Raw genomic sequence first — 25611 nt, 5'->3', positions numbered from 1 at the left:
CATGGGGCGGGTGGCCGGCAGGGGTGACCGAGTGACCGAGCCTCTTCCTTCCTTCTCGTGCAGGGACCCCGACCGTCATGTTAAGGTAAAGCAGAGGGGCTCGGTGCTGAACATGCTAAGGAGGCTGGACAAAATCCGGTTCAGAGGTCACAGGAGAGACGACTTCCTCGATCTAGCAGAGTCTCCAAATGCCTCGGACACCGAGTGCGGAGATGAGGTGCCCCTGAAGATGCCTCGGGCCTCGGCCCGGGACAGCGAGGAGCTGAGGGACACTGTGAGTACGCCAGGCGGGCCGGGCGCGCCCTCCACCATCCGGCTTTGGCCCTGGGGACCGCCGCGGGGGGCGGGGGGCTGCCCCCCCTTACATGGTCCAGCTGAGTGTGCCCTTGGCATCCGCGTCCCGACCGGTGTGGCTCCCCTCTGCCCTCGTCTTGCTCCCCACTGGACCTCACTGGCCATTGGCAGGTGCCCGGCTTCCCGATCAAGGATCGCACAGCCTTTACCATGGGTCCATCCGGTCGCCGGATTTCTTTTCCTTCCTCGCCGGCTTCCTCTCTGGTTGGCTGACTTCTCGTGGGGAAGTCACGCGCAGAAAGCTGGCCCCTGTGGGCCCGTCCGTGGGCGCTCTTCAGCGGGGCAGCAAGTGTCCATTGAGCAGCTCAGCTGGGCGGCGTGGCTGTGGCGGGACCTGGGCTTGGGTGGGCTCTGCCTTCCGGATCTTGTGCCTCTTCAGCCGGGAGCGGGGCAGGGGCAAGGTGGGCTCTGGCCAGAGGTGATCGCGGGGCTCACTGTCCTGGGTGCAGCTGCCCGATGTTCCCCTTTGCTGGTGAAGAAGCCCAGAGCCGTCCTGCCCGGTGTGGACGGCCGGAGTCGGTGGCCCACTGGTTTCCTCTCTGAGCCCCTGAGCCAGCTCTCCTTCCCAGGTGTGGCCTGGGAGCACTCGCCTTCTCTGGCTTCTTATATTATTAATGCCTTTGAACAGGGACTGCGAGTTCGCTCCTGGCAGGAATGAATAATTTACCAGCACTGCCTCTAGAAGCCGGGCTGCCCGATCAGGTGGGCCGGTGCTGCAGAGCCGGGAGCGGAGCCCACCTGAGTGTTGGCCGCTGTCTGCTGGCATAGATAGGCCAGTCCTCCAGCCTCGGGGCCCCTGAGGGGACCGTGGCCCTGCTGCTGGATCTCCCGGGGCACCGTGTGTGGCCGGTGGCAGCCTGGGGCGCTGCGAGCCACGGTTCTTTATGGTGGTCCTTGGGCTAAGTGGGCCGTGGCCTCTTAGGTGTGTGAATCCCCACACAGGGGTCTGAACACACCATGGGGTGCGACAGGGATCTTGCGGCAGACTCACCAGGCGCCAGGCTCCGTCCGTCTGTCCATCCTGCCAGAAGTCTGTGGCAGCCGCCCTGCTGTGGGTGCCCTCTCAGGAGAGACCTGGACTTGCCTTGGTGCGCGGGGCCTGCGGGGCTCTGCCTGCGCCCCTGACGTTGGTCTGAGCAGTGGCCGCTGCACTGGGATGTGCCGGTGATGTGTTGACCGCTCCTCACTGTGGGACCCTCTCCCCCGTGGGCTGCATCCCTGCTGGGTGTGCGGGGCGTGCGGGGCGTGCAGGGCCCAAGCTGTCTGTTGTCCTGGTGGCGGTTACCAGGCCACACGGATGCAGCCCGGGGCGGCATCCCCATGGCTTTCCACTCTGCGCCGGGGGAAGAGCGAGGCTCTGGTTTGTGGCTGTTGCTGTGAGGGAGGCTGGTTATCTTTGGGCTTAGGCTTTGGGTTTTTTTTTACTTTACTTATCTTTGATTGTGATAAAATACTCCTGTCCTGGCCACTGTTTGGCGTGTTATGTGCTCTCACGGTGTCGTGTGACCATCGCCCTGTCTGTCCCCAGAATGTTGTCCTCACCTCAGATGCAAACCCCATCCCCGTAAAACACTGACCCCACCCCGCCCTCCAGCCCCTGGCGCCCACATCTACTTTCTGTCTCTGGACCAATAGGTCCCATGAGAGAGTCCCGTAGTTATCGTCGGTTCGTGCCTGGCTGCCCCCTGGGTCCCAGGCAGAGTGGACGCAGCGGTGGAGGGTAGGGCCATGGGCGGGGGAGGGGCCTGGGCCGGCGGACAGGCTTGAGGGGGCCCGAGATGGCAGGGTGTGTGGAGAGTGTGCAGCAGTGGGGGTGATGTCCAGCTTCGGGGTGTGACCGGGGCGGGGACAGGCCATTGCAGATGAGGACAGGGGACAGAGGTCAGGGCTGACCAGGTGGGTCAGTGACACACCAGTGAGGAGAGGTATGATGGGGAGGGGAGCAGAGCCCTAGAGCTGGGGCAGACCTGTGACCCCATCCATGCAGGAGGCCAAGGGACAGGGTAGCAGGAAGTGCTGCCCTGAGAGGGTCCAGGAGAGCCAAAGAGGTGGGGAGAGGGAGGCCACCAGGGTAAGGGAGCAGGAAGAAGTGGCCCGCCCATGTCCCTGGCTTTGTGGTGGGAACACCGCAGCCTTGGGGGTTAGCTCATTAGCTCAGCCGGGTCCCGGGTGCAGGCCCCGGACCCCCAGCTCGTTGTTGCTCTTGGGAAGTCTGACAGGAGGTCAGCAGCAGGGACCCGGGGGCTCACGGAGGGGCTCGAGCCTCGGAGTGCCACCCCTGGGGCTCCTATCCCCGTGGGCACTGCCTCCCGGCTGGTCGGCTCCCAAAGCGACCCCTCCCCTCCCTCCGTCCACTGGGCTCCGGCTCGGAGCTGCTGACGGCACCAAGTCCACCCGGAACCCTGAGGACCCGGCTCTCTTAGACGCGAGGGGTCCCCACGGGGATTCTGGACGCTCGAGGGCAAGTTGCAGATGGACGTGGTTCCAGCTTCCTGGAGACGGACGGCATCGCAGCCTCCGAGGACTTGGATTCGTGCGTTCACACGTGGCCCTGTGAACCGCACAGCATCTGCTCGCTTTTGGGGAGGCATCGGTGGACGTAATGGAGTCAAGCGTTCTGCCTCCATGTCCGTGCAGAGCCGCCTTTCCCGGCCAGCCTCTGCCCTCCGCTCTGCGGCCTCCTCCTTGGCCGTCAGGCAGGGGTGGGCAGGGGAGGGATGTCTTCATGTGCAGGGGCGAGTCGATGTCGCAGGCAGTGCCCCTGGGGCAGGCGGTGGGATTAGTCTGCCTTCCGCCTCACCACCTTAGTCCCTGTGCCCCCTGCTGCCTGGCCCTGGGGGCTGCAGGGAAACAGAGGAATTTGCCCCAGCGGCCAGGGAAGCTCAAAGTCCAATAGGTCAAGACTCTGGGCAGCCACAGGCCAGAGGGTCTTCCCAGAACCCACTGGCTTCCCAACGTCAGCACCTCCTTCCTGAGATGTGGCCTCAGAGCAGGAGACACTTGTATGTGGAGGGTTCTGTGCCACACCCTGTCCAGGCTGTGTGTCCCCTTCGACCCTCATCTGGCCAGGAGGGGGTCATGGAAACCCAGACTGGGAGTCAGATCCCCCTTGTCGCGTGGGAAGGCACATGGTGCTGCTTCTCACCAGCTCAGCATGTGGGTGCAGCCGTGGGGTGAGCGTGGAAGTGTCCATTGTGTGCGCGGGGGCAGGCCTGGCGGTATGGGCCTGCGCCGCACCCCTTCTCCTCCCGTCAGACGCAGGTGGCGGCCTGTGCCAGCCCCTGGGCGAGCGGCCTCAGAAACCCGAGGTGGTTGTGATTTGCCCTCTGTGCAGCAGGCCCGGCCCTGTACGTGTTTGCTCACCTTGGGGAGCCACTGCTCCTTGGGGTTCACGCAGCCCAGCCTGCAGACGTGCCCTCCCCACCTGCCTGGCGTCCTGTCCCTCTGGCTCACGGTGGCGAGGCACGGGGGCCTGCGGCGGGGCTCACCCTCCCCCGGGAGGCTAGCACAGGTTTGGATATTGGCCTGCCCTCCGCAGCCTGAGACTCATGTGGCTCTCAGGAGGCCTGATGTCGCGCCGCCAGCTTTAATTTTTTAAACCATTTCTAAAAGCTGACCTCGCCGGCCTCCCGGACTCTCCAAGTTGTCCGAGGTGGACTGATGCGGGCTTCCTGGTAGGACCGTTTCTTCCTTGCTCCCCAGGGGCCTTGCGGGGAAGAGTCCTCGGGGCTCCTCTCCGAGAAGCGGGGTGCTTGGAGGTGGCTCCTCTAAGCTCTCGCTGTTTCTCTCCTAGGCTGGTCCGGGGACCCTCATCATGGCTTCAGGAGTCCAGGACTTTAACCGGACAGAGTTTGATCGATTAAATGAGATCAAAGGCCACCTGGAAATCGCCTTACTGGAAAAACACTTCTTACGTGAGTACCTCTGGCTTGGGTCACGGGGGAGGCATCCCACAGACGTGCAGAAGGGCGTCGGGGCTGGGGAAGCCCTGTGCCAGCAGTCACCGGGCTCGCTCGAGCTGGGGATATGTGGCTCCTGTGTGACATCCCCAGGGGAGGCTCCGTCTGCCGTTCCCCCGAGACCAGCACGCCGTCCGCGCAGTGACAGGGTCTTTACTGTGCGGAAGGGAGGCAGGGGCGCTCCCTGCTGAGCGGCTCTGGTGAGCTGCGTGTCCCGCACACAGGACGGAGCAGAGCCGTTGTGCCGCGTGCTGTTTAGTTCCGCCTCGAGGAGGCAGGGCAAGTCCGAGGGGTTCGTCGTCGTGTGGCCATCCATGTTGGCGTGTGGGCCGCTGGCACAGCCTCCCCTTGTGTGCCCTGCGCTGGGGTTTTGGCTTCTTGGGTGGAAATGGTAGAAACCACTGTGGGAGCAACTGGCGCTGCTCACAGAGATGAACTCATTTGACTTCGGCCTTTGCTCCCTGCTCACCCTCTGTCCTGCATCACGGACAGGAGCTGTGGGGCCAGGACAAGGGTCTGCGTGGGAGAACCCTCTGGCTGGGAAGGGGTTAACCGCGGGCAGGTTGCTGTGGCACCCCTGCGCGTGCCCTCCTGTGTCGTGTGGAGCTCCCGTGACTGAAGCCCAGGAGAGGGCAGAGATGCTGGGACGACCCGGGGAGAGCGAAGCAGCCTCCTGCCGCGCAGGCCCAGAGCCGGCCCAGACCTGCCGGGCCAGGAGGAAGGGCCCGCGGCAGGTCCCCTCCCTCTGCCTGCCTTCCCTTGCTCCCGGGGGCCCAGACACCAGCCCTCGGGGTCCCTGCCAGCGCCGCCCTCCTCATTGTCCACACGCTGGGGGGCATCTGGGCTCCAGCCATGGGCCCCCCAGCTCCGCAGCCACGTGGGGCCCCTCGCCTGCCCGGGACAGTGGGTGTCTGGGTGTGGTGAGGAACCTTGAGGGCCGGCCCTGCCTTGCTCTCCTGGAAAGCAGGTAACTTGGGCCTCGCTGCATTTCTGCACAGTGTCCAGCCCCCCAGGAGAACGCCTCTAGCCTGTCCACGCTCCCCTGGGTGCGAGCACGTGTGTATGTGTTGGAGCGTGCGCATGTGTGGACGTGTGTGTGCATGCGTGTATAGGGTCATTGGCTGTGGGCATGTGCAGGGGTGGTGTCGTCCCTCTGCTAGCCGGGCCTGGGCACTGTGGTTCCAAGGACAGTGCCGTGGAGCACCGTGGTCTCCCCACGAGTCCAAGGTCATTGCCGAGCCTGCTCAGGCAGGTGCCTCCCAGCAGTGGTGGGCCAGCCTGATCAGGTCCTGGTGACCTGGTACCCGTGACCTTGGCCCACGCTGAGGTCCCACAGGGGGGCTTTGTGTGAATGGAGGGGCCGGCTGCCCCACGGGTGCCCTGGCCGGTCCTGGCAGAGCTGGACAGATGCTGCCCAAGGCATCGGTGGGACTTGGTGCAGTTGCCTTGGTGAATGAAGCGGCCAAATAGGGGTGGTTTCACGGGGGCCTTGGTGAGGCAGAGCCGAGCGCTGTCCGTGCGGGAGCGTCTGACCAGGGAGCCCCAGCTGGGGAGGGAGCAGGGGTTCCCTGGCAGGGGCGGGGGAGGTGGGGTACAAGTCCCCGTTGGGCGGACAGCCAGGCAGGATGACGGGGCCCACAGGGATGCCTTTCTGGATCTCCACCTCCACCGCCCCCGGCATGGCTGGCATCTCAGCCCGTCCTTGTGGTCTGTCCTCAGCGTTTTGCCGGAGGAGCGTCTCGTTTCCTCTTGGGCAGCCCATGTCGTAGACGTGTGTGGTGCGGTTGTGGCAAGCGGCCCTTACGGACATTCCTTTAAACCACGGGACGCTTCGAGCAGATACAGAAGCAGAATGTCTCACTTGCTCGTAGCTTTGGCAGGAGGTGGCCAGCGGCGGGCAGGTGGCCCCCACCAGGCTGGCTTTGGAAGCCAGGCCCGGCCAGCCCCTTGTCCTTCATCTGTACTTGTCAGTCGGCAGCTCCTGGTGTTTTAAAAATGAAAGCCACGCGTCTGATACCACAGCTGAAAACATCCATTACCTTTCAGATCGTCAGACCCCCCGCCTAAGCGCAGAGTTCCCCAACAGTCTCCTCATTTTTTGGCAACCCCCGGAGCAGCACCCGAGGCCCCTCGCTGAGTGACTGGTGCCCCTCTTCAGGCTCCAGTGGTGCCGGTTCTCTGAGTTGTTCTTTGTGCTGGAGCCCAGGCCTGCTGCAGGGGGCGCCTGCACCCTGTACCTTGGCCTGGGTGACCCTGTGGGCTCCCCATGGAGCCAGCGTGGCCGCGTCCCCTGGGTGCTCTTGGGAGGACTCCCTCGGTGGCGGCTTCCCTGTGGTTTCTGTCCTTGGTCACGGGGCTTCGATCTGTCGGTTACAGAACGATGACTTTCTACCCCTCCAACCTTTATCTGTTTGCTCGCTGACCTATTTCTGAAAATCTGACTATTCGATTGCTCCGAAGGTTGGCCCCTAGGCAAGGGCAGGATACAGGCTTGGGTTATCTCCTTTAGTGTCCAGTTTCTAAAATCAGGAGCAGATTCCCTGCTCGGACCATCCTCCAGGGGTGACCGGTGAGAGTGTTGGGCTTGTTGGGGGCATCATGAGATCTGAGCGATCCCTTGCTTTGTGCTGTGACGAGACACGCTGGTTTTTTTTTTTTTTTTTAAGATTTACTTATTGGAGAGAGAGCCTGAGTGCCTGTGGAGGTGGGGGACGGGCCAACGGAGAGACTCCCAAGCCGACTCCCCACTGAGCGTGGAGCCCAATGCGGGGCTCCCTCTCAGGACCCCGAGATCTTGACCTGAGCCGAAATCAGGAGCCTGAGCCACCCAGGTGCCCCCCGCTCCCAGGCTCCTCTTAAACATTCCCTTCCCCTGTCCTGGAATTAGTCATTTCCTCGGCTCCTGTTGGTCGAAAGTAGTTTCAAGAAGGTGAACAAGGGTTCCGGGGGTACTCGCTGCCCTCGGCGCTTCCGACCTTTCCGGGGGTACTCACTGCCCTCGGCGCTTCCGACCTTTCCGGGGGTACTCGCTGCTCTCGGCGCTTCCGACCTTTCCGGGGGGCAGACGTAGGCATCCCAAGTTCATTCTGAGAACTCGAATTTGTAACCAAGACCATGGAGTTTGGGGGTTCTTCCTCCCTCCCTCTCTCTCCTTTCTTTCTCTCTTTCTTTCAAGATTTTATTTATTTATTTGACAGAGATAACAAAAGAGGAAGCACAAGCAGGGGAAGGAGGAGCGGGAGGAACAGGCCTCCCAGTGAGCAGGGAGCTCCACGCGAGGCTGGATCCCAGGACCCGGGGATCATGACCTGAGCCGAAGGCAGACGCTTAAGGGACTGAGCCACCTGGGCGTCCCCTGGGTTTTTTTCTTTTAAATAAAAATAATGAAAAAGTGGACAGATGATCTAAGATTTGCCGTCTTGACCACTGGGACGTGCGCCCTTCAAGGGCGTTGACCCTGACCCTTTCCCCGTGTTGTGCCACCGTCATCACCTTGTGGCCGTCTCTTGAAATCTTGCCCCTGTGAAACCGCAGGTCCCCCGCCCCTCCCCCGCCCGTGGCGCCACCGTCCCAGCGTCCCTCTGACTCCTGGGGGCTCGTGTGAATGGAGCCTCAGGGTGTCTGTGTGTTTGTGGGGGCCGACTTCAGGGAGCACAGCGCCTTCCGGGCTCGTCAGGGTCATAGCAGGTGTGAGCGCTTCCTTCCTCTCCGGTCCGCCGTGTGGGTGGACGACGCTGGGTCTCTCTGTCCGCCCGTCCACCGGCAGGCCCTTGCGTCACCTCCCCCGTGGGGCAGCTGTGGCGCCGGTGTGTGTTTTCTGCTCCCAAACCCCGAGGGCTTCACTCGACCTCATCAGACCATTCTCGGAGCCTCTCCTGCTGCCGGTCCTGGTTCCCACGGGCGACACGGGCGAGGCCTCGCTTGTTTCATGCCTGGGTCCCACACATGGTGGCCCCCCTGTGTTCGCTGGTTCCTCTGCACTCGGCGGAACCGATCCCACGAGGCTTGTACGGGGACGGGACTGTGACTTTTCCCCTCTGTGGCGATGTCATCGACTCGGTACAGACCCGCGTGCCTGTGTTTCTTGTTGCTCTAGGTCTTGAGAGATCGCTCTGGTTTCCTGCTCACTTTTTCTTTTGACCCAATTTAGATTCATAGGAAGGTCACAAGAAGAGTACCAAGCACCCTGTGGCCTTTCCAGCCAGATTGTCCCCAAGGAGAGCATTTGACCCTGTTTGTCTGCCGGCCTGTCTCGGATCCTTCCTTCTGTCCACCTGTGTGTTTGATTCCCTGACCATGTTTGGTGGCCATCTGCGGACACACTGTCCCTCGGGCTCTGATGGCTTCTGTGGATTTCCTGGGCACGAACATCTGCTCTCACCTGTCAGTCCGGATGTCACTGCGTGGAGATGAATGTGGACACCAGACTCTCATCCAGCCTGAGACCCGCTCCAGCTTCCCTGGGTTTGTAGGGATGTCCTGGAATTTTTAGCAGAAGGTGCCTGGTCACATGTCACAATTGACCCACGAGTGTCCTGTGTCCATAGGCTCCTGTCACTGAGCCGTGGCTCAGCCTGGCTTTGTGTTCCAGATGTCAGCATTCTCGAAGAGTACAGGTACCTTGGTCTGGGTGTGTTCCATATCCCCATGGGGAGGTCAGGTCGGGAGTGTCCCAGGTGTGGTGCCGCGTCAGCAGGCACACAGCGTCATTTTGTTCTATTAACACCTGTCGTAAAGAGTTCTCATCTTTTTCATTTTTGGTTTTTAAAGATTACATATTTATTTGAGAGAGAGCAAGCGAGCGAGAGAGAGCACGAGCAGGAGGGGCAGAGAGAGAGGGAGAAGCAGGCTCGCAGGGAGCCCGATGCGGGGCTCAATCCTAGGACCCTGAGCCGAAGGCAGAGGCTTAACCCACTGAGCCCCCCAGGCGTTCCTGAACAGTTCATTTTAAAAGTAATCTTATTTTTGCAATCGCCTATAATTATTTACGTGGTTGCTGTCACGGTGTACTCTGCAACAGGGAGTCGGTTTTCCCGCGGGCTGTCACTCCTCTGCTGACTCACCGCCTTGCGATGTTGGGGTTGACCCTTCCCTTGACTCTGTCGTGGAAGCAGGTGCGTTCGTTTGTCCTGACCATCTCTCTAAGATAAACCCTGTCCCGGTCTCACTTTCTCCACACTCACGTCGTCTCCCCAGGTCCCTCCGGATGGTCCTTCCGCGTGTCCCGTGTTCCATCTGCCGTGCGGACGCTGCACGCACGGCGTGACCCCAGTGACCTTAGCTCCCTCATCTGCGACAGCCCGCACGGTGGGTGGGAAAATTCCGTTCAGTGACCTGCAGTGCTTTCTCCCCGAAAGCAGGCGATTATTCTTCATGGGGAGGAGCCCGAGTGTGCAGCGGCTGGCTTCACCATGAAATATTGAACAGTACAGATGTCCCCGGGAGGAATGACGCAGGAGGGGGAACAGGAGATGGGAGCGCGCTCCGGCTCGTGATGGCAGGCAGGAGCTTGGATCTGCTAAAGAGGCACATAAATGAGTTGAGAGCATCATTCGTTTTCATTGAGCGGCTGCTGCCTCTGAGCTCATGCGCCCTCTTCTCGTTTCTGGGCATTTCCCTGTCCCCGGCTGGGTGAAGGCCCTGGGAAGGGAGGTTCTCCAGCACTGTGAGCGGCTCACGCAGGCTCCCCCACAGTGACTTGGTGTGCAGTTTGGATCCTGGAGGAAACGCTTGTGGAGCCTCACGGGTCCGGGGGCATCCTGGTGGCCGGGCTGAGCCTGAGGCTCCCTTACTCATGTTGGGTTCTGTGTGGCCGAGAGGTTTTTTCTTCCCATGTTGAGGTGAAGGTCATGGAATCCTCCCCGGACTGCTGGGGGTCCTCTCCCAGGGGGCCCCGCCCTGGGGTCTTGAGCCCTCGGGGTCGGGACCATCCTCCCTGGGCCACTGACACCCGCCCAGTGCCAGGTGCGTGCGGGTTCCCAGTGGATATAGGTGGGCGGACGGCAGAGGTAGCTCTTGTAGGCCGTGTTCTCGGGGGAAGGCCCCTCATCTCGGGCCCTGGCACTCCTGCAAGCCCCCCTTCCTGCTCGGATACGCAGCAGGTCAGCATGGCTCCCGGCTGCCCATGGGAGAGGGTTTTCCGGAGAAGCCGGTCGGGGAGGCGACCAGTCTACTCCTGCGGCCCGAAGCGCCTCTCTGAGTGCCTAGACTTAGCAGGAGGGCCCTGGAGGGAAGGCCAGTTTCTGAGCCGCCAGCATGGGTGACGAAGGAGGAGGAAGCACTTTCTCACTCACAAAGTCCTTTGCAAACAGGAGGGCCCAGGAGCTGCCCGCAGCCTGCTGCTAGGGGGTCGGGCCATTCGAAGCCTGTGGACAGCAGGGTGAGATGTGGGGTTGGTCAGAGAGCAGATCGGGATCTGCAGGTGTCCATCTGGGGTCTGGTTTCTTTTTTGTTTGGCTGTGGTCCTGCTGTGAATTCGCTGGCACAGAAGGTAGGACAGATGACAGACGTGAGTCTGGGTATGCAGATCACATGAGCTTTATCTCAGAAAAAATGGAAATGGCCCCTAAGAAAATGACCTGTCTGACCCACTGAATGGGCCAGAATTCCGTATTTCTAGATCTTTCCATTGCCGGGTAAGAATGTGCCTGTAATCATTCATCGCGGACGTTGGGCTCGGAGGCCAGCTCGCCACTCCAGGCCGTGTCGTCCCAGCCGAGCACCCCGCCTGGCCAGCGCGCACTTCAGGGGAGAGGCTCCTGGTCCTGCTGGTGCCAGCCCTGCTCTCTGGGACCCAGGGCTGCAGGGGTCTTGGGGTAAGGGTGAAGTCGGGGAGGAAGCTGGCACACACCTGCCCGTGTGTCAGAGGGCTCTGTGTCCGGGGTCGGCAGCGTCCTCTCACGGGCCCTGTGGAAGGTGACGGAACTGAGCTCCGTGGAGAGTGTCAAGGCAGGAGCCATGCTGAGCTCTGGGACCTCTCTCCATGGTGCTCTGCATCTCCCCCTGAACCCGTCACCGCTCCCTGGGGTGGGGGAAGATGTGACCCCCCACGTACGGGTGGTAGGGCTGAGCTCCCGCGGGCACAGGGGGAGAGAAGCTGCTGGGGCCGCATCTTTCCCCACCCTCGGCCGGCTCCTGGCCAGTCCCCTTCTGCTCAGACCCTCACCCGTGTGCGTGAGGCCCAGCTGGCAGAGACGGGCTGTCCTGTGGTGTGGGGCTGCCCCAACTCTCCCTCATCCACGTTTCCTCTCTCTATGGAGCAAGATTCTCATGTGACAGAGGGAAGGTAGCTGCCGCCTTATCTCTGTGTCCCCCAGCTCGGGCCTGCAGTCAGGCGGCCGCGGGTACGTATCTGAGTGGACACTGCCTAGGGGCGCATGCGTCCGTGGGTAGGCGAGCAGATGGATGGGTCGCTGGGTGGGTGCGTGGATGGTGGGTGGGGGTAGACGGTGGACGGGTGAGTCAGTGGTGGGTGAGGACATGAGTGGATGAGCAAACAGACTGTTTCTTCTACTGAGCTTCTGCACACCCTGCCAGGCCCCGCCGGGCGCCGGCCCAGCTCTGGTCCTCCACACGCTTGCTCCGTCCTGTCTGGCGTTTGGGCCCGCAGCTCGTGTTCCGTGTGTGCCACCCTTGCTCCCCCGCTCAGAGACTCGGCCTGGTCTCACCTTGCTGGGGAGCAGAGCCCCTGCCTGCCCCAACCCCAGGGACGACCAGGGGCCCGGAGGGCTCAGGTGTCGTCGCTGAGGGCTGCGTTGGAGAGAGAGGGACTGTGGACGGGGGGGCTGGCGCCCACACACTCTGTGTTCCCGAACCGGGTCCAGGGTCCCAGAGCCCGGACCGCAGGCGGCCTGATGAAGCCCACCATCTCTCGTGAAGGGCTTTCGGTTCCTGGGATAGGCTGGGACCCTGTTTCTTATTAGTTTACATGGAAAAAATTTCAACACACTACCTGTTCGTCCAGACTCCCCAGTCCGTTTCCTAAGACACCCTGGAAACACTGACAGGCCGGTGTCTCAGCCGCCCATCTCAGGGGCGTAAGCTGTTCGAGGCAGTGCTGTTCGCGGGTCTGTGAGGGCACAGTCGCCGACCGCTCGTCCGGGGCGCGAGGGGCACGGCAGCAGGAAGGACGGGCGGGGGCAGGTTGACTGTAGCAGCCGGGGTCGCCACTCACGACTGCCCACTGCAGAGAGCAGCTGGGGGGCGAGGCCGCAGTGGCTGCTTCTCTGGCCATTGAAAAGTAAACCTGTGCCCTTTCTCAGAACCTGATAACTCGTCGCCGTTGAGCACGTGGCCCTACCTTCTAGAAGGGTCCCCAGCGTTGGCCAGAGGGGTGAATTGGGCTAGCAGGTCGCCACTGGCAAGGGAGGTGAGGGGGCGGAGCCTGGGGCCCCCAGGTGTGCTGGGCTCCCACCTGGCCAGGTGGCAGAAACAGCTCCGCTTTTCCAGTGGTCTCTGTTTGCAGGCCTGGCTGGTGGGAAGGAGTTTTATTTAAGGATTATCACTTGATTTTTATTTTTGGCTGTGGCTGGGCCTGTTGAATTATGTGCCAAGAGGACTCCTGCTTGAAGAGTTCTACTTTTACAGGTTTAAAAATAGCCTGGAAGCTGGTTCCTTCCTCCCAGTGACTTCCCCGGAGGCTGGGCTGCGGGGTTGGGCTGCGGCCCGTGCCGTCTGGGCGCGCGGTGGGCGGGAGCCCAGGCGTTCTGTCTTTCTCCCTCTGAGTCACCGTGTGAGGTGCCCGGGGTGACCGTCGGCATGCCAGGTCTGCCCTTCTCTCGGGCCGGGGGCGGCCTGCCGGCGGCCGTGCGTGCGCAGCTACTGCACAACTCGCTTGGCCACACGGCGCTGCCGTCCGCCTCCTCGCGGGGCTCCCGTCTGCGGCTCGCTCGCCATGTCCCTCTGAAGGCAGCGGTCAGCGGTCCCTGTGAGGAGGTGGGCTGCAAGCCTGACCCGACGGTCTTCTTGTCGGGGTCCCTGAAAGCTGCTACGTGAGCGGGACCTGGCCCGCTGGGACATTGAGCCTCACCAGACAGTCAAGCCTCCGTGGCTCAGTCGCTCGAGGGGCTGAGTACCGGACTCTTGCGTTTGGCCTGGGTGGTGATCTTGGGGTCCTGGGCTGGAGCCCTGCGTCAGGCTCTGCACTCGGCGTGCAGACTGCTTGTCCCTCCCCCACCCCCCCACGGCCAGCATGTGCCGGTGCAGCGTTTTTCTCTCTCTCTAAAAGGAATAAATAGATTAAATCTTAAAACGAAAAAAGGAAAAAAGAAAGTCTGCTGCCCAGCTGCTCTGGTGGGCGGTGGGTGGCGACAGGCCGTGTGCTGGGGAGCGCGCCTGGTTTCCCTCCGTGCCACATCCCACAGCCTTGCTTTGCTCTCGCAGGGACCCCATTAAACAGGAGCTCAGGGAGGGAATGAATGAATGACAGTGCTGACTTCTGTCTCCCGGGAGCGACCTCAGATTCTAGAAGGTTTGGGGGTTCAGACTCACTCCTTAGGCAGGCATTTTGGGTCCCCCCACCTCCCACAGGCTTCCGGTGGCCCCTGGCTGTCTGTGCCGGATCAGCAGATGTCACAGGCCCTTGTGGCCATTACCAGTCCCTGAAAGGGAGCGGATCATTGTGCCGGGAACCTCGCGGCACGTCCTGGGCAGGCCTGGTGGGCGCTCACACAGTGGCCTTTCTGCCATGCGTGTCTGTGACTAAGCAGCCTGATGTGTGGGTTGGGGCTCCCACTCCTAGGGACCCTGCCTGTCACTCAGCCCCAGCTCAGATGGACGAGTGGGTTTCCCAGGCCCCTTGCCAGGGTGGCTCCCTGGGCCCGGGAGGCAGGCTGGTTGCAGCCTGCCCCACGCAGAGGCACAGAAGGGCTCAGAACAGCCTGGAACAGGTGTGTTCCTGAGACAAGAAAGCCCCCTTTGGGCCAGGTGGACAGAAAGGCTCATCAGCTCCTCTCGGGGCCGGCATGGCTCCTTGGACGCAGTGTCTTGTCTCAGGAAGGAATGTGGGGGGCAGAATCCTGGCCCCTGAAAGTGCAGCCTGGTCACCAAAACCGTGACTGACTGGTCACCTTGCTGGGCACAAGGGATTCGTAATTCAAGGCAAGGATCTGAGCGGGCTGTTCTCTGGGCCGACCTTGTGCGCGCTCAGACTGATTCCTCACAGGCGGCCTTGTGAGAGGGAGGCGGACGGTCAGAGCTCACAGTGATGTCACTGCAGCCGGGGTCACCAGCTGAGGAGTGCAGCGCCACTAGAAGTGCGGAAAAGCAAGAGACAGATCCTTCCTGAAATTTCCAGAAGGAGCCACCAGAAAAGAACTTTCCAGAAGGAGCACCGGAGAAAGGGGACGTCTCCTCGCAGCTTCGCCAGGAAGGGGGCTGAGCATGTTTGTGGGGCAGCGGCCCAGGGTCCGCTCTGGCCAGCGGGTGGGCTTCATGCCCCGGGTTCAGGGGTGAGGGCTGGGGGTGGTGGAAGGAGTGCGTTCGGCTTGGGGAGGCCCAGGAGCATGGGGGGCAGCTCTGGGGCTGAGGTATCCGCCTCCATCATGGGAAGGACAGGGTGGGGCCGGGGGACATTGTCAGGCAGGCCCCAGTTCGGGGGACACGGCTCTCGGCCAGCGGGGGCCCCCGCGTCTCTGACACGGCCCGTGATTGTGAGCCTGTCTGCTCAGTGCTCTGGCGGGTCTCGGGGGGCTCCGTGTCCACACCTGTTTCCGTGGGCCTTGCTGACGGTTGCCACGCGGTGGAACCCAGCCACGTGCGAGCTCTCACGGGTTGGTGTCACGGGGAAGGGAGTTCGGGGTGGCCCCCTAAGGAAAGTGTGGTTTCCCGCTGATGATACCGGACGCGTGTGGGGCTGCCGGGACCTTCAGGTGGAGCTGAGCTCCGTGGAGGCGGCTGGGGGGTGGGTGGGTGCTGGCGCTCGGGAGCAGACCGGAAAGCACCAGAAGCCCCCAGCCGGGGCTCCCGGGAGCAACGTCGTCATGACGTGCCATCCCTCGCCTCTGTTTTCCCCACGAGAGTAGCCAGTGCCCCCCGTCATCCTCCACCGTCCCCCCTCCCTGGCCACCTCCACTGCCCCCCGCTACCCCCCACTGTCCTCACGGCCCGCATTCCTCTCCGCTGGCCTCACTGTCCACCACCCTCCTGGCTGTCCCCCGTTGCCCCCATATAAAGCAGACAATGAGATGGCGATCTCTTTGGCTCTCTGCACGTTCCCCCAAGCCCGGTCCTTGTGAAGTGGCTCACAGAGGCGGCCCCCAGCGCACCCGACCGAGCCATGGCCACTCCCCTTGGGAGAGATGTGCTCCTGCCCATTTTCAGGACTGTCCGCCTGTGAGCGCTTGGTTGACAGGTCACCGTGGAGGCTCACTCTGAGCCTTTGGTCCACGGGCTCATCCAGTGAGTCTGGGCCGAGCACCTGTTTAGGCCGGGCCCACCGAGGGAGGGTCACATGGTGCAGAAGGGAGTCCCAGCGGAGGTGGTGGAGCCGCACTCTGCAGACGCGCGCGAGGACAGAGATGTCCCACTGCCAATGGGCGCCTTTGGGAAGAGTGTCCCAGGGCCCTGCCTGTGTCAGGACAGGAGACCTGCCTCCCGAGGGGCCAGTACACACATGGGCACCTCGCAGGGGTCCCCCGGGAAGTCTGCCCTGGCCAGGGCGTCAGAGCCCGGTGTGTAACACTGGTGCAGTGTGTGTTTGCCGAGGAAGTTGTGTGCGAGCGAGAGGCCTCTCTGGGCAGCCGGGCTTCATGTGGGCCGAGGGGAGGGCCCCATGGGGGCTGGGGCTCTTGGGCTGGTAACATGTTAGGGTTCCGGGTCCCCCACCACCCCCCTGCTCCCTCCCAGCAGACGCTGCGTGCATGAGGGGCCATCACAGGCGGGGACCCTCAGGGGCAGAGACTAGGGAAGGCCGAGGCCTGAGATGTGGGGGCTGTGCACCGTGTCCTTCCAGACACCAGCCCCTCCCCCACCACTGGTGTCTTGCTATCGAGCTCACCGCCAGTCGTCTGCTCTGGCCGTGGGGCATGTCGCGTGAGAGCCTGCCCCACTGTCCTTGCTCCTCTGCTGTCCGTTCCCCGTGCCTTCTCTGGCTTCTCCCGTCCTGGAGCCGGGCTGGGTCCTGGACTGTCCCAGGCAGTAAACACATGGGGGCCATGGGCCCAGGTCACGTGAATGTGGACCGAGAAGCGTGTTACTGGTGGCCACGTTCGCTGAGCCTTGCCCTGTGGACCTGCGTCACCTCTAGGAATCCCCTTCCCACACCCTGAAGAGGACCCACAGGAAGAAGACCATGTGACAGGATGCCACGTTCTGTTTGTGGGGGGCATCAGTCAGGGGGGTTTCTCAGGGGAAATGGCGGCTTAGGACTGAGAGGCAGGGAGGGGCCTCAGCATGTACGAAGGTCCTGGGGCAGAGTCGGACCGTGGGCATTTGAAGACCTAAAACGAGGTCCCGGTGGCAAAGATGAGGGAAGAGCAGAGGGAGACACAGCTGGTGGGGTGGGGTGGGGGCCCTTGCTGAGTGGGTGGGTTTGATCGCAAACCCCTGCCGACTTGGAGGCAAGACAGCAGTGGGTTCTGACGGGCTTTCCGAAGAACCCGACTGCTGTTCCGAGCCAGATCGCAGGGTGGAACCGGACCAGCCGGGCACTGGGGTAGGAGCTGAGACCAGTGGAATTCATGGGTTTGGGGGTACTTTCAGGATGTCCCGCATGTGCTGGCTGCCTGACACAGGTCCCCTGGGCACAGAGGAGCCTGGCTGGCTACTGTGGTGGTGGGGGGCACATGCAGCTCCATCCACAGGGCTGGGGGCCCTGGGCTGAGCTTCCCGCAGCCCTTCCTGTCACCCACGTCACTGGCCACCCTTCCCTTGCTCCCTGGCTGGGCTGGGCCCCGTTTCTGGGTCTAACTGGGCAGAGGCCACCCCCTCGTCTCAGATTTCCCTTTTGCTTGGCCCCTTTATGAACCCTGTTCTGTGCCCCCAGAGGAGGGTCAGGACCTCTGTCTTCAAGGAAGGTGACCGTGGGAGGGCCACCCTGCTTCACCCCAGGACGGAGGGGATGAAACCGTGCGAAACCATGTCTGGGGGAGCCAGGAGGGACTGCTCCCCGTGGGCTGGGCTTGGCATCCCCCAGGCCCCTTTTGGGGAGGGCCTTCTCCCGGTGAGTCTGCAGGGGTGGGGCCCCGAAAGGTCTACAGAAGCTGGAGGAGGCTGGGGCCCAGCGGGGCGGGCACACGAGAGGGCCCCGAACACCCCCACGTGTTTACGGAGCCAGTGGATCCCAGCACGCAGCAAACCTCGGTGTTTCTCACTGGTTCGTGACCAAACCCAGCGAGCCACGGACTCCTCAGGCAGATGTTGTGGCCGGGGCGGCAGGCTCTCTTGAGGCTGGAGGGTCTTCTGACCTTGGGCCTCTCTGCCTCCCCGTGTTCCGTCTGGGCGAGTCCTGCTGCTCACATGCAGTCATGCTGTAACCCGCCTGGGGCCTCCAGCTGCCAGACTGACCTTGGCCAGAGTTTTGGGGGCTCAGGCTCAGCCCTGTGTCCTTTGGTCTGAGGCAGCGGGGATCTGAAAGGAAGCTGCTGGGTCGCCCTGAGCACCTCCCTGTACCCCCCAAGCCCCTCGCCCCAGAGAGAAGGTTCCTGGGCAGCAGGGCTCCCCCCAGCCAGCTGTCTTTACCGTGCATGTCCCTGAGAGGCTGGGCCTTTGTTTCGGTCCCTGTGTCATCACAAGCGTCCCGCTGCATGAGGCTGTGCGGTGCTTGTTGGAGCAGTGGGACGCAGATCTGACACGGGGGACTACGTGGACCACAGCCATCCGGGGCTAACAGCCTGCTTCAGTCCTGCCCGGGCCCCGGGGTGCTGCGGACCTAGCAGATTCACTGGGCAACTTTAACCCTGCTAAAAAGGGGACATGGGGTTGTCAGCTTCCGGCCAGTGCTCATGGAGAAGGCTGAGCTCCTGTCTCAGCCCTCAGCAGCCCTGCCAGCGTGCAGAGGTGGCTGTTTAGGCTGTGTTACCCCCGGGGGCTTTGTGTCTGGGCCGCGTCCCCACTGCACCCGCCTCTCCCTGTAGGGCGGTCAGGACATCTCACCACGTAGTTGTATCCTATCCGGACGTCGGGAGCCCCGCCCCGCCCCATGAGGCAGCTGGTTGTCTGCTCCTCACGCCTTCATGGTCCATCTCTCCCCGGTGGGTACTGACCCCTCTAGGATACGGTTGAGAACCTCAAGAAGTCAGGGCTGACATCCAGGAAGTGCGGGGGCGAGGCAGGGCGGAGAGGGGACGAGCCCTGTGTCATTGTGGGGCTGTGGCAGGGGGTCTGCTGTGTGCCCAGTTCAGAAACAAGGCTTGGGTGCCCATCTGCAGGAGCTTTAGGCCTGAAGGAGACGGCCTGGGATTTCCGGATGGATTCCACTGCATTTTATTGTGATACAGATGTTTTGCTCGTTGGGTTTGCAGGGGACTCGGCCTAGTCCTTGAGAAAGCTGCCTGCGGCCAGGTGTCATTCCCCAGATGTTGGTGGGGTGACTGAGTGGCGGGGGCTCTGCAGGACAGCAAAGGATTCGCCTGTAGGGACAGCCAGGGTCCTGTGCTCTCCTGGCCGGTGCCCACCGACCAGGGTTGGCGTCTCAGGAACAGTATGAAAGGCAGGGCCCGCTTGTGGCTGTGCTTCCTCTGGGCCAGAGCCTCGGAGGAGCCCCGGGGTCACAGAAGAGCGCCATGGAATAGCGTATGTGTGGCTCTGCAGGGCAAGCTGGAGGGCTGGCCAGGCTGCCTGAGTTCAGTCCCTGCTGGGGCCCAGATGTGTGTCCCCCCAGACGAATACAGGGCTTAGGAGGTGGAGACCCCGGATCGGGTGAGTGTCCTCAGGTGAAGAGGAGACGCCTGAGCCCTTCCTCTCTGCCATGGGAGGACCTTACAGAGCAGCGCTGCCCAGGCTCGGCCGGCACCGTGACCGCGGACTTGCAGCTCCGGAACCTGGGTGAATCAGGGGCTGTGATTCAAGCCCCCAGCCCGTGGTCTCCTGTCCTGGTTGCATGAGCAAAGATACACCCACCTTCGTCATATCTGGTCTCCGAAAGGGAGGCCTCGCCTGCATGTGGACGCTAGCTGGTGGTCAGCTCTGGGATGGTCGGGGACGGAGGCCGATGGAAGGCGTTGGGGCCTCGGCAGAGGCTGGTCGTGCTGTCTCCAGGTTGGGGTGTCCAGTGTGTGCAAACGCACTGAGCCGTCCACTCAGGATCCGAGCCCCCGCGTGAGCCCCACTCTGTGGAGGTTCCTCTTGCTGCTGCACCAGAAACCAAGGGCCTTAAATAGCATGTTTGTTCTCTTATAATTCTGGAGGCCAGAAGTCCAGCAGAACGAGGGTCACGTGTTGGCAGGGCTTTGTGTCCCCCGCAGGGTCTGGGGGAGAATCTGCGTCCGTGGCTCATCTGGCTTCGTGAAGCCCACAATCCCGGCCTGCCGGCCCCTTCTGCTACCCTCCACGCCAGCAGCCCGCCAGTCTCTCCTCTCCCTGACCTCTGACCCTCCCGGCTCCGCTAGTTTATGTAACGGTGATTACACTGGGCCCGGATGACCAGGATGGTCCCCGTCTCAAGGTCCTTTCTTTGGTCCCCTCTGTAGTATAGGGCTTTGTTTGTGGAGGAGACATAGTCCCAGGTCCCCAGAGTTAGGGTGGGACCTCTTTGGGGGGACTGCCACCTAGCTTATCACACATCGCAGTCAAACCCACAACTGCATGGCCCTTGGTTTCCACCCGTCCTGGAATAAACATCAGGTCCTCCTTCAGGCTCTGCACGCCCTGCCCCTGCCCGGTCTCCCTGGTGACGGCTTCCCCCTCAGCTCCCGGGCCTCTCCTTGCCTCAGGGCCAAGGCTGCTGCTGAGCCTGCTGCCCGCCCTTCCCCCGGGAGCCCGCCGCCTTCGTGTTCACCCCATCCTGGTTCCGGCTCGGACCGCAGGAGCTCCCCGCCGGCCCTCCCGCCGTGTTCCTGGGTCATCAGCGGCTGGGGATGGGAGCCAGCTGTCAGCCCCCGGCAGGGGCTCGGCTCTGTGGCTGAGGCTTGCAGACCACACCCAGGGCATGTGTGTGTCCAGGCGATGTCCACTGGGTCACAAGTGCCACCAGGATTCCTTCCCCTGGGGCGTCTGGTGGTGCTGTTGCTGCCAGCTGCCTTCCGTGCATGTGGTTTGCGCCTGTTCTGCTTGGAGCAGACTTCCTCACTGCAGCTTTGTGCCCACTGTGGGAGAGGAGCCCGACCAGTAGCCCCCCGCAGGTGTCCCCTAGAGAGGACCAGGGGAGCTGCCACAGCCTGGCTGGCGAGGCCGGGGCTCTCTGTCCACACCCACCCTGGGCACCTCTGTGCTGGGAGGGCGGAGCAGGGCCAAGCGCCGGTCACATGGCGGTTCTCTCCCCGCAGAGGAGGAGCTCCGGAAGCTCAGGGAAGAGACCAACTCGGAGATGCTCCGGCAGGAGCTGGACCGGGAGCGGCAGCGGCGGATGGAGCTGGAGCAGAAGGTCCAGGAAGTGCTGAAGGCCAGGTGAGGGGGTTGAGGGCGCCCCACTGCCCCTCAGCCCTTCCTTGCCCGTGTGCCCCCCACGGGCGGCCAGCACCCCTTCCCGCGCCATCCCGCCGCACGCAGTTACTGCCGGGTTCGCCCGTCACAGTGGTCCCCCTCATCCCCGCAGGGTCCCTCCCCAGCTTCTGGAGGGGATGAGGTGGGCCCTGCCGTGGGGCGACGCTGTCCCCACGCGTGGCCTCCTCTCGCACCCACCGCTCTGCCTGCACGAGCTGGGCCACCGCCTCGAGGTGCTGCCCGTGAGAAGAGGGTCCTTCCAGGAGGGTATTTGTGGGTTCTGAGAGCCGTGCTCTCCCTGTCCTTCTGGAAACCCCAGGAGGCTCCCCGTCCGTCCACGCGGCCTGCAAGCTGGTGGCCCAGCAGATGAGGCTGCTGCTGGGTGAGGCCAGCCAGAACGGGTTTGTCCGTGGGGTGGACAAGGGCCCGGTCACTTTCAAGTGTCTTCTGTGGCTTTGGCTCTGAGGACACCCACCCTCCGGGCACCTCGATGCATAGGGCTTGGCTGGTGGGAAGGAGACGGCTCCTGTTCTGCAGCCGGAGCCGGCCTCCTGTCCGGGCTGACCCGCGGTGCTCTGCTCCTGGGAGCTTGGGGCGTCTGGTCTTCCTTGCAGGAAGGGTCTCTGGCTCCGTGCTCTGTAGGCCGTTCTGACGACTCCTCTGGGCTTGTGGGCAACCTGGAAGTAAGGCTCTGTTGACTGTCCCCGCAGGGCTATGATGGGGTTCTCTGGGATTCTTTGTGGGGGCCTCAAGCTTGTTAGGGGAGGGGTGGCCCTTTCTTCCCCATTCCGTCCCGGCCACGAGGCCGGCAGCCCTTCCCGGACACCAGCACGTGGGCCTCAACCTGCACGGTACCTGACGTCGAACCTTTCCCATCTCTAGATGTTTTCGTTATGCAGAGGGGTGCAGCCGGGGACCTGACCTGTGGACGCTGAGAGAGCCAGGGCCTGGCGCCTTCCGGGGGCATGGCCAGCTGTGGGTGCCTTCTCCACCTGCCGGCCACGGCCGGCCTCCTGTGGTGCATCTCAGCACCGTGTACCCCAGAGAACGTGCTCTGTCCGGTGCTGGAGTCGTTTCTGTCTGGCTTTGCCCAGAGCCGTTGGCTGGAGGCGGCACTTCCCCCTGGGGTTGAGAGGTGCTTGCCCGAGCTGAGCCCGTGCGCCTGCCCTCTCCTGGCAGGGCCCTGCCTTCCGCTTCCCCCTCCTGCCCAGGCCAGCCTCCTCATTCTTTCCCCAAAGCCCTATCCGCTTCCGAGGACACAGAGGGACCTGCTGGGTGGTCACGGTAAAGGAATAGCAGGCCAGAGCCGCAGAAGCTAAGGGGCCTGGGGCCCACTGTGGGGCTGCTCCCCTGCTTTACATAGGGGTGGGATTCAGGAACCTTCTGGAAATGGAGACCTGAAGGGGGGAGGTACAGGGAGAAGCAGGTTCTGTGCACGTGATGACCTCTTCTGTTGTCACTTCAGTGTCCATCTGGGGTGGCCGCGGGCCATCCCGGTGGGTGAGCAGGTGGAGGGGAACCCCCTTATGCACACGCACGCGCGCACACACACGGGCACACATGCCCCCAAGCTACAGATGAGCTCCAGGATTGAAACATGGTAATTAACAGTTTATAGAGACCTCTGTTTGGCTTTTAAAGAAAATTCCCCCCAAATCCCTTTGATTGAAGCTTGTTTATTAGTAGGCAAAGACCTTCTCTCGTTGGGGTCCAGGAGCCGCAGAGAAGTGCTGCCCTTCTGACCCGGCCTGTCTGGGGCGGGCTGGGCCTGCCACCACCCTCTGCTCATCCCACTCCTGGGCTCGGCCGGCACGCCGCGTTGAGCCTCGCTGGGGCCGAGGTGTGTGGAATGAAAGAGACCCTGGTGGTGGTCTGGTGCCCCCAGCCCTGGGGAGGGGTCAGGGCAGAGTGACCCCAGCACCGGGCCTGGCGTCGCATTCCTTGTGGGCCTCTGCGCCCTCTGGCCTCGGGTGGCTGCAGGCGTGAAAATCGGACTTTAAAAAAACAAGTCAGGCAAGTTCCACTCCGTCTCGTGTGCGTGGTTGTTGAACGCTGGCATGGATTGTTCAGAAACATTTCAGAGAATCCAGTTGTTAGAAACATGAGGCCGCCTTTTCCTGATTCAGTGAGGTCACGCGGCCTGTATGTTCCCCCGAGGTCACCCGGCTCACTTCCCACCTTCTCCGGAGCTGCAGGCGGGACCGCGTGCCACGAGTGTCGTGGGCTGGAACCTCCTGGCGCACCGCCTGCCCTGCTGTCCGTCTGTCTCTCTGTCCAGCACATGGAAGAGGCACTGACCTGTCCTGCATGTGGGGCGATAGGAAGGGGGTACACGTCCTCCCCTGAAGCCAGCTCGCAGCCCACGAAGATCTGAGCATCTGGGTGTTTCTAGCAGGGATTGTGTTAGAAAGACCACATAGCCAGTGGCCGTGCACACCAAACGGTCACAAGCACAGGACCCTGGGAAGCCCCCAGCCGTGTTCCTCAGGCATGCAAGTCCTCGTGGTGGCCATGTGGCCTCAGGCTTGGGCAGGGGTCTGGCTTGTTAGTGCTTCTCGGGTGAGCTGTATCTTCCAGAACCTCCAGGCTGGGCACAGACATCCTGGTCCCGAGGCCGGGATGCACACCTAGGAATGAAAGGCCCTTGGCCGGGTCCTGGTGTCTCCCGTGTGCCCTGGGCTCCTTTCTGGTTCCCAGGAAAGCCCCACTTTTCAGTGGTCGCTCTGGGCGTGGACTGTCGCTTGGCAGCCTGGCTGTAGGGAGGGGCTGGTGTGGATGCCTGGCCCGTTCCTCCCGGACCGTGGCTCCCTTCCCTGGGACCTCCCGTCTGTGTTGTCTCCCCCATCCATCGCTTGGTGAGGCTGCAGGCCTCGCACTCCCTGCTGGTTCCCCATCCAGCTTGCCCTAGAGCCTCCTGCTCTAGCTGACAGTCAGGGTTTCAAGCCTGTAGAGCGGGTCGGCTCCTGGAAGCGTGGCGTGAAATCCCACCATATGAGCAGAAACTGTGCCCCTCCTTCACAGCAGCCGAGGGCGTGCTCGGGCCGGGGGTCTCCCAGCCCTGCTGTCTCTATCCTGGAAGCGTCCTCTGCGCCCCACAGGACCCTGCTGACATTTGCCTGGGGCACCACTTCTCCCACATCCGGGGTCCCTGCTGGACCGAGAGCACCAGAAACAGTGTGGTGCGTCCATGGCCTGGGCCAGAGCAGAGCAAGGCAGGCAGGACGGCCGTGGCACAGGCCGTAGCCTGGTCAGAGGCCCCCCCCAGGGCAGGGGCTGGATCAGCTGCGTCAGGCTCTGGTTTAGCAGTCGGGGTGTGGCAGGTGAACGAAACCCTGGGAGAGCGCTCTGAGGCCAGATGCCGGCTGCGGGCCGTGGGGGCTGGGCCGTGGGGGCAGGAAGCCAGGCAGGTGGCGGGCACGGGCCGAGCTGGGACCTGGGCACAGCTGGCCAGCCCAGGGGGTCACCCAGCCTCGGGCCTCACGTGCTACCTGTTGGACGTGTCTGCAGACGAGCGTTTGCTTATCACAGGCTGGTTAATCCATGTAAGCTGTTTATTCTGAACATCACGATGAAGTAGGTGTGTTCATAGCACAGGAGAGAGTAGCGCAGTTATGAGACGTCTTTTATTTGGTTATCAAAAAAATTAGAAGAGCGCGTGCCCATGGGAATGCGGCTCTGAGCTGCCCAGCCGGCCTGCCCCGCTAGCGGGTCCGAGCACTGAGCTCCCAGCGGCGCCCGCAGGCTGGAGCGACCAGTCGTGTGGGCAGACTCCCTGGGAGGACAGCACCTTCCAGAGCCCGCACTTACGCAGTGTTAGCTAACGGGATTCTTGCTGCTTCTTCTCCTTCTTTAAGAACCGAGGAGCCAACGGCCCAGCAGCCTCCGAAGGGGCAGGCCCAGGTCAACAATGGAGCAGGTAGGCCCCCGGCAGCTGGGCCGGGCGGTGGGGGGCGCGCTGGCCCTGAGCCCGTGGGACTGCGAAGGCGTCTCCAGCTGTGAATCAGGAGCTGTCACCGCAAACACAGGCTGTTCAACGAGACAGGATCTTATTTTCCTGTAGAAAGACCACGTGGCCCGCTTCAGCCCTTGCTGATGGAGACGCAGTGTCGTTGCTGTCAGACTGGCTTTTTGGCCCCTGACCTGGTGGCCCATGTCCAGAGGCTGGCAGTCCTGACAAGGGACGAGCGGGCAGTGGGGGCCGCCATGGTCAGCATGTGGCCGGCCCCCCTTGGGTCAGGATGCACAACCCTTTGCACCTTTTCCTCCTCCCTGAGCTTCTATCTGAGTCCCCCCCGGCCTTCCTAGAGCTGTTCGAGCAGCAAACTGGACTTTCTGTCCAGCTCTGTAGACCTGGCCCTCTTGGCACCCAACCTGGGGCGCCCTCCCCCAGGCTGAGCCCTCGCAAGCACCCCTGCCGGTGCCGGGAACACACAGCTGCCCCAGAAGGGCCTCAGGTTAGCCCGTCTCGTGTACAGGGGAGGAAACGGAGACTCAGGAAGGGAAGTCTCTCCGGGGGCCCCTGCCATGTGGAGGCCCAGCTTGGCCCGGAGTCAGGTCCTGCCTTTCAGAGGGGGAGATGCCCACTGCCCAGGCACCCCGGTGTGGGAACCCCAGGCAGGCCGGTGCAGGTGCAGAATTGGCTGCTGTGCCCCTCGGGTCACCAGTGCCACGCCCAAGACCCAGGATCCAAGCCAGGAACAGAGAACCCGAGGCCCTGCTG

The 25611-nt window shown here is 62.7% G+C and overlaps 1 protein-coding gene across 3 annotated transcripts in view; it reads left to right on the top strand.

Moving 5' to 3' along the window:
- GRAMD4 (GRAM domain containing 4) overlaps nt 1-25611 on the top strand; it is a 72702-nt gene that overhangs the window by 32452 nt on the left and 14639 nt on the right. For all 3 annotated transcript variants that reach the window (XM_059401766.1, XM_059401767.1, XM_059401764.1), the window contains exons 2-5: nt 64-274; nt 4148-4268; nt 20735-20855; nt 24746-24807. In XM_059401766.1, coding sequence (XP_059257749.1) covers nt 64-274; nt 4148-4268; nt 20735-20855; nt 24746-24807 — 515 coding nt within the window. The remainder of the gene's footprint in view (nt 1-63; nt 275-4147; nt 4269-20734; nt 20856-24745; nt 24808-25611) is intronic.

This window comes from Mustela nigripes, chromosome 6, assembly GCF_022355385.1.
Source record: "Mustela nigripes isolate SB6536 chromosome 6, MUSNIG.SB6536, whole genome shotgun sequence".
Taxonomy (NCBI): Eukaryota; Metazoa; Chordata; class Mammalia; order Carnivora; family Mustelidae; genus Mustela; species Mustela nigripes.
This window is presented reverse-complemented; position numbering and strand designations above follow the sequence as displayed.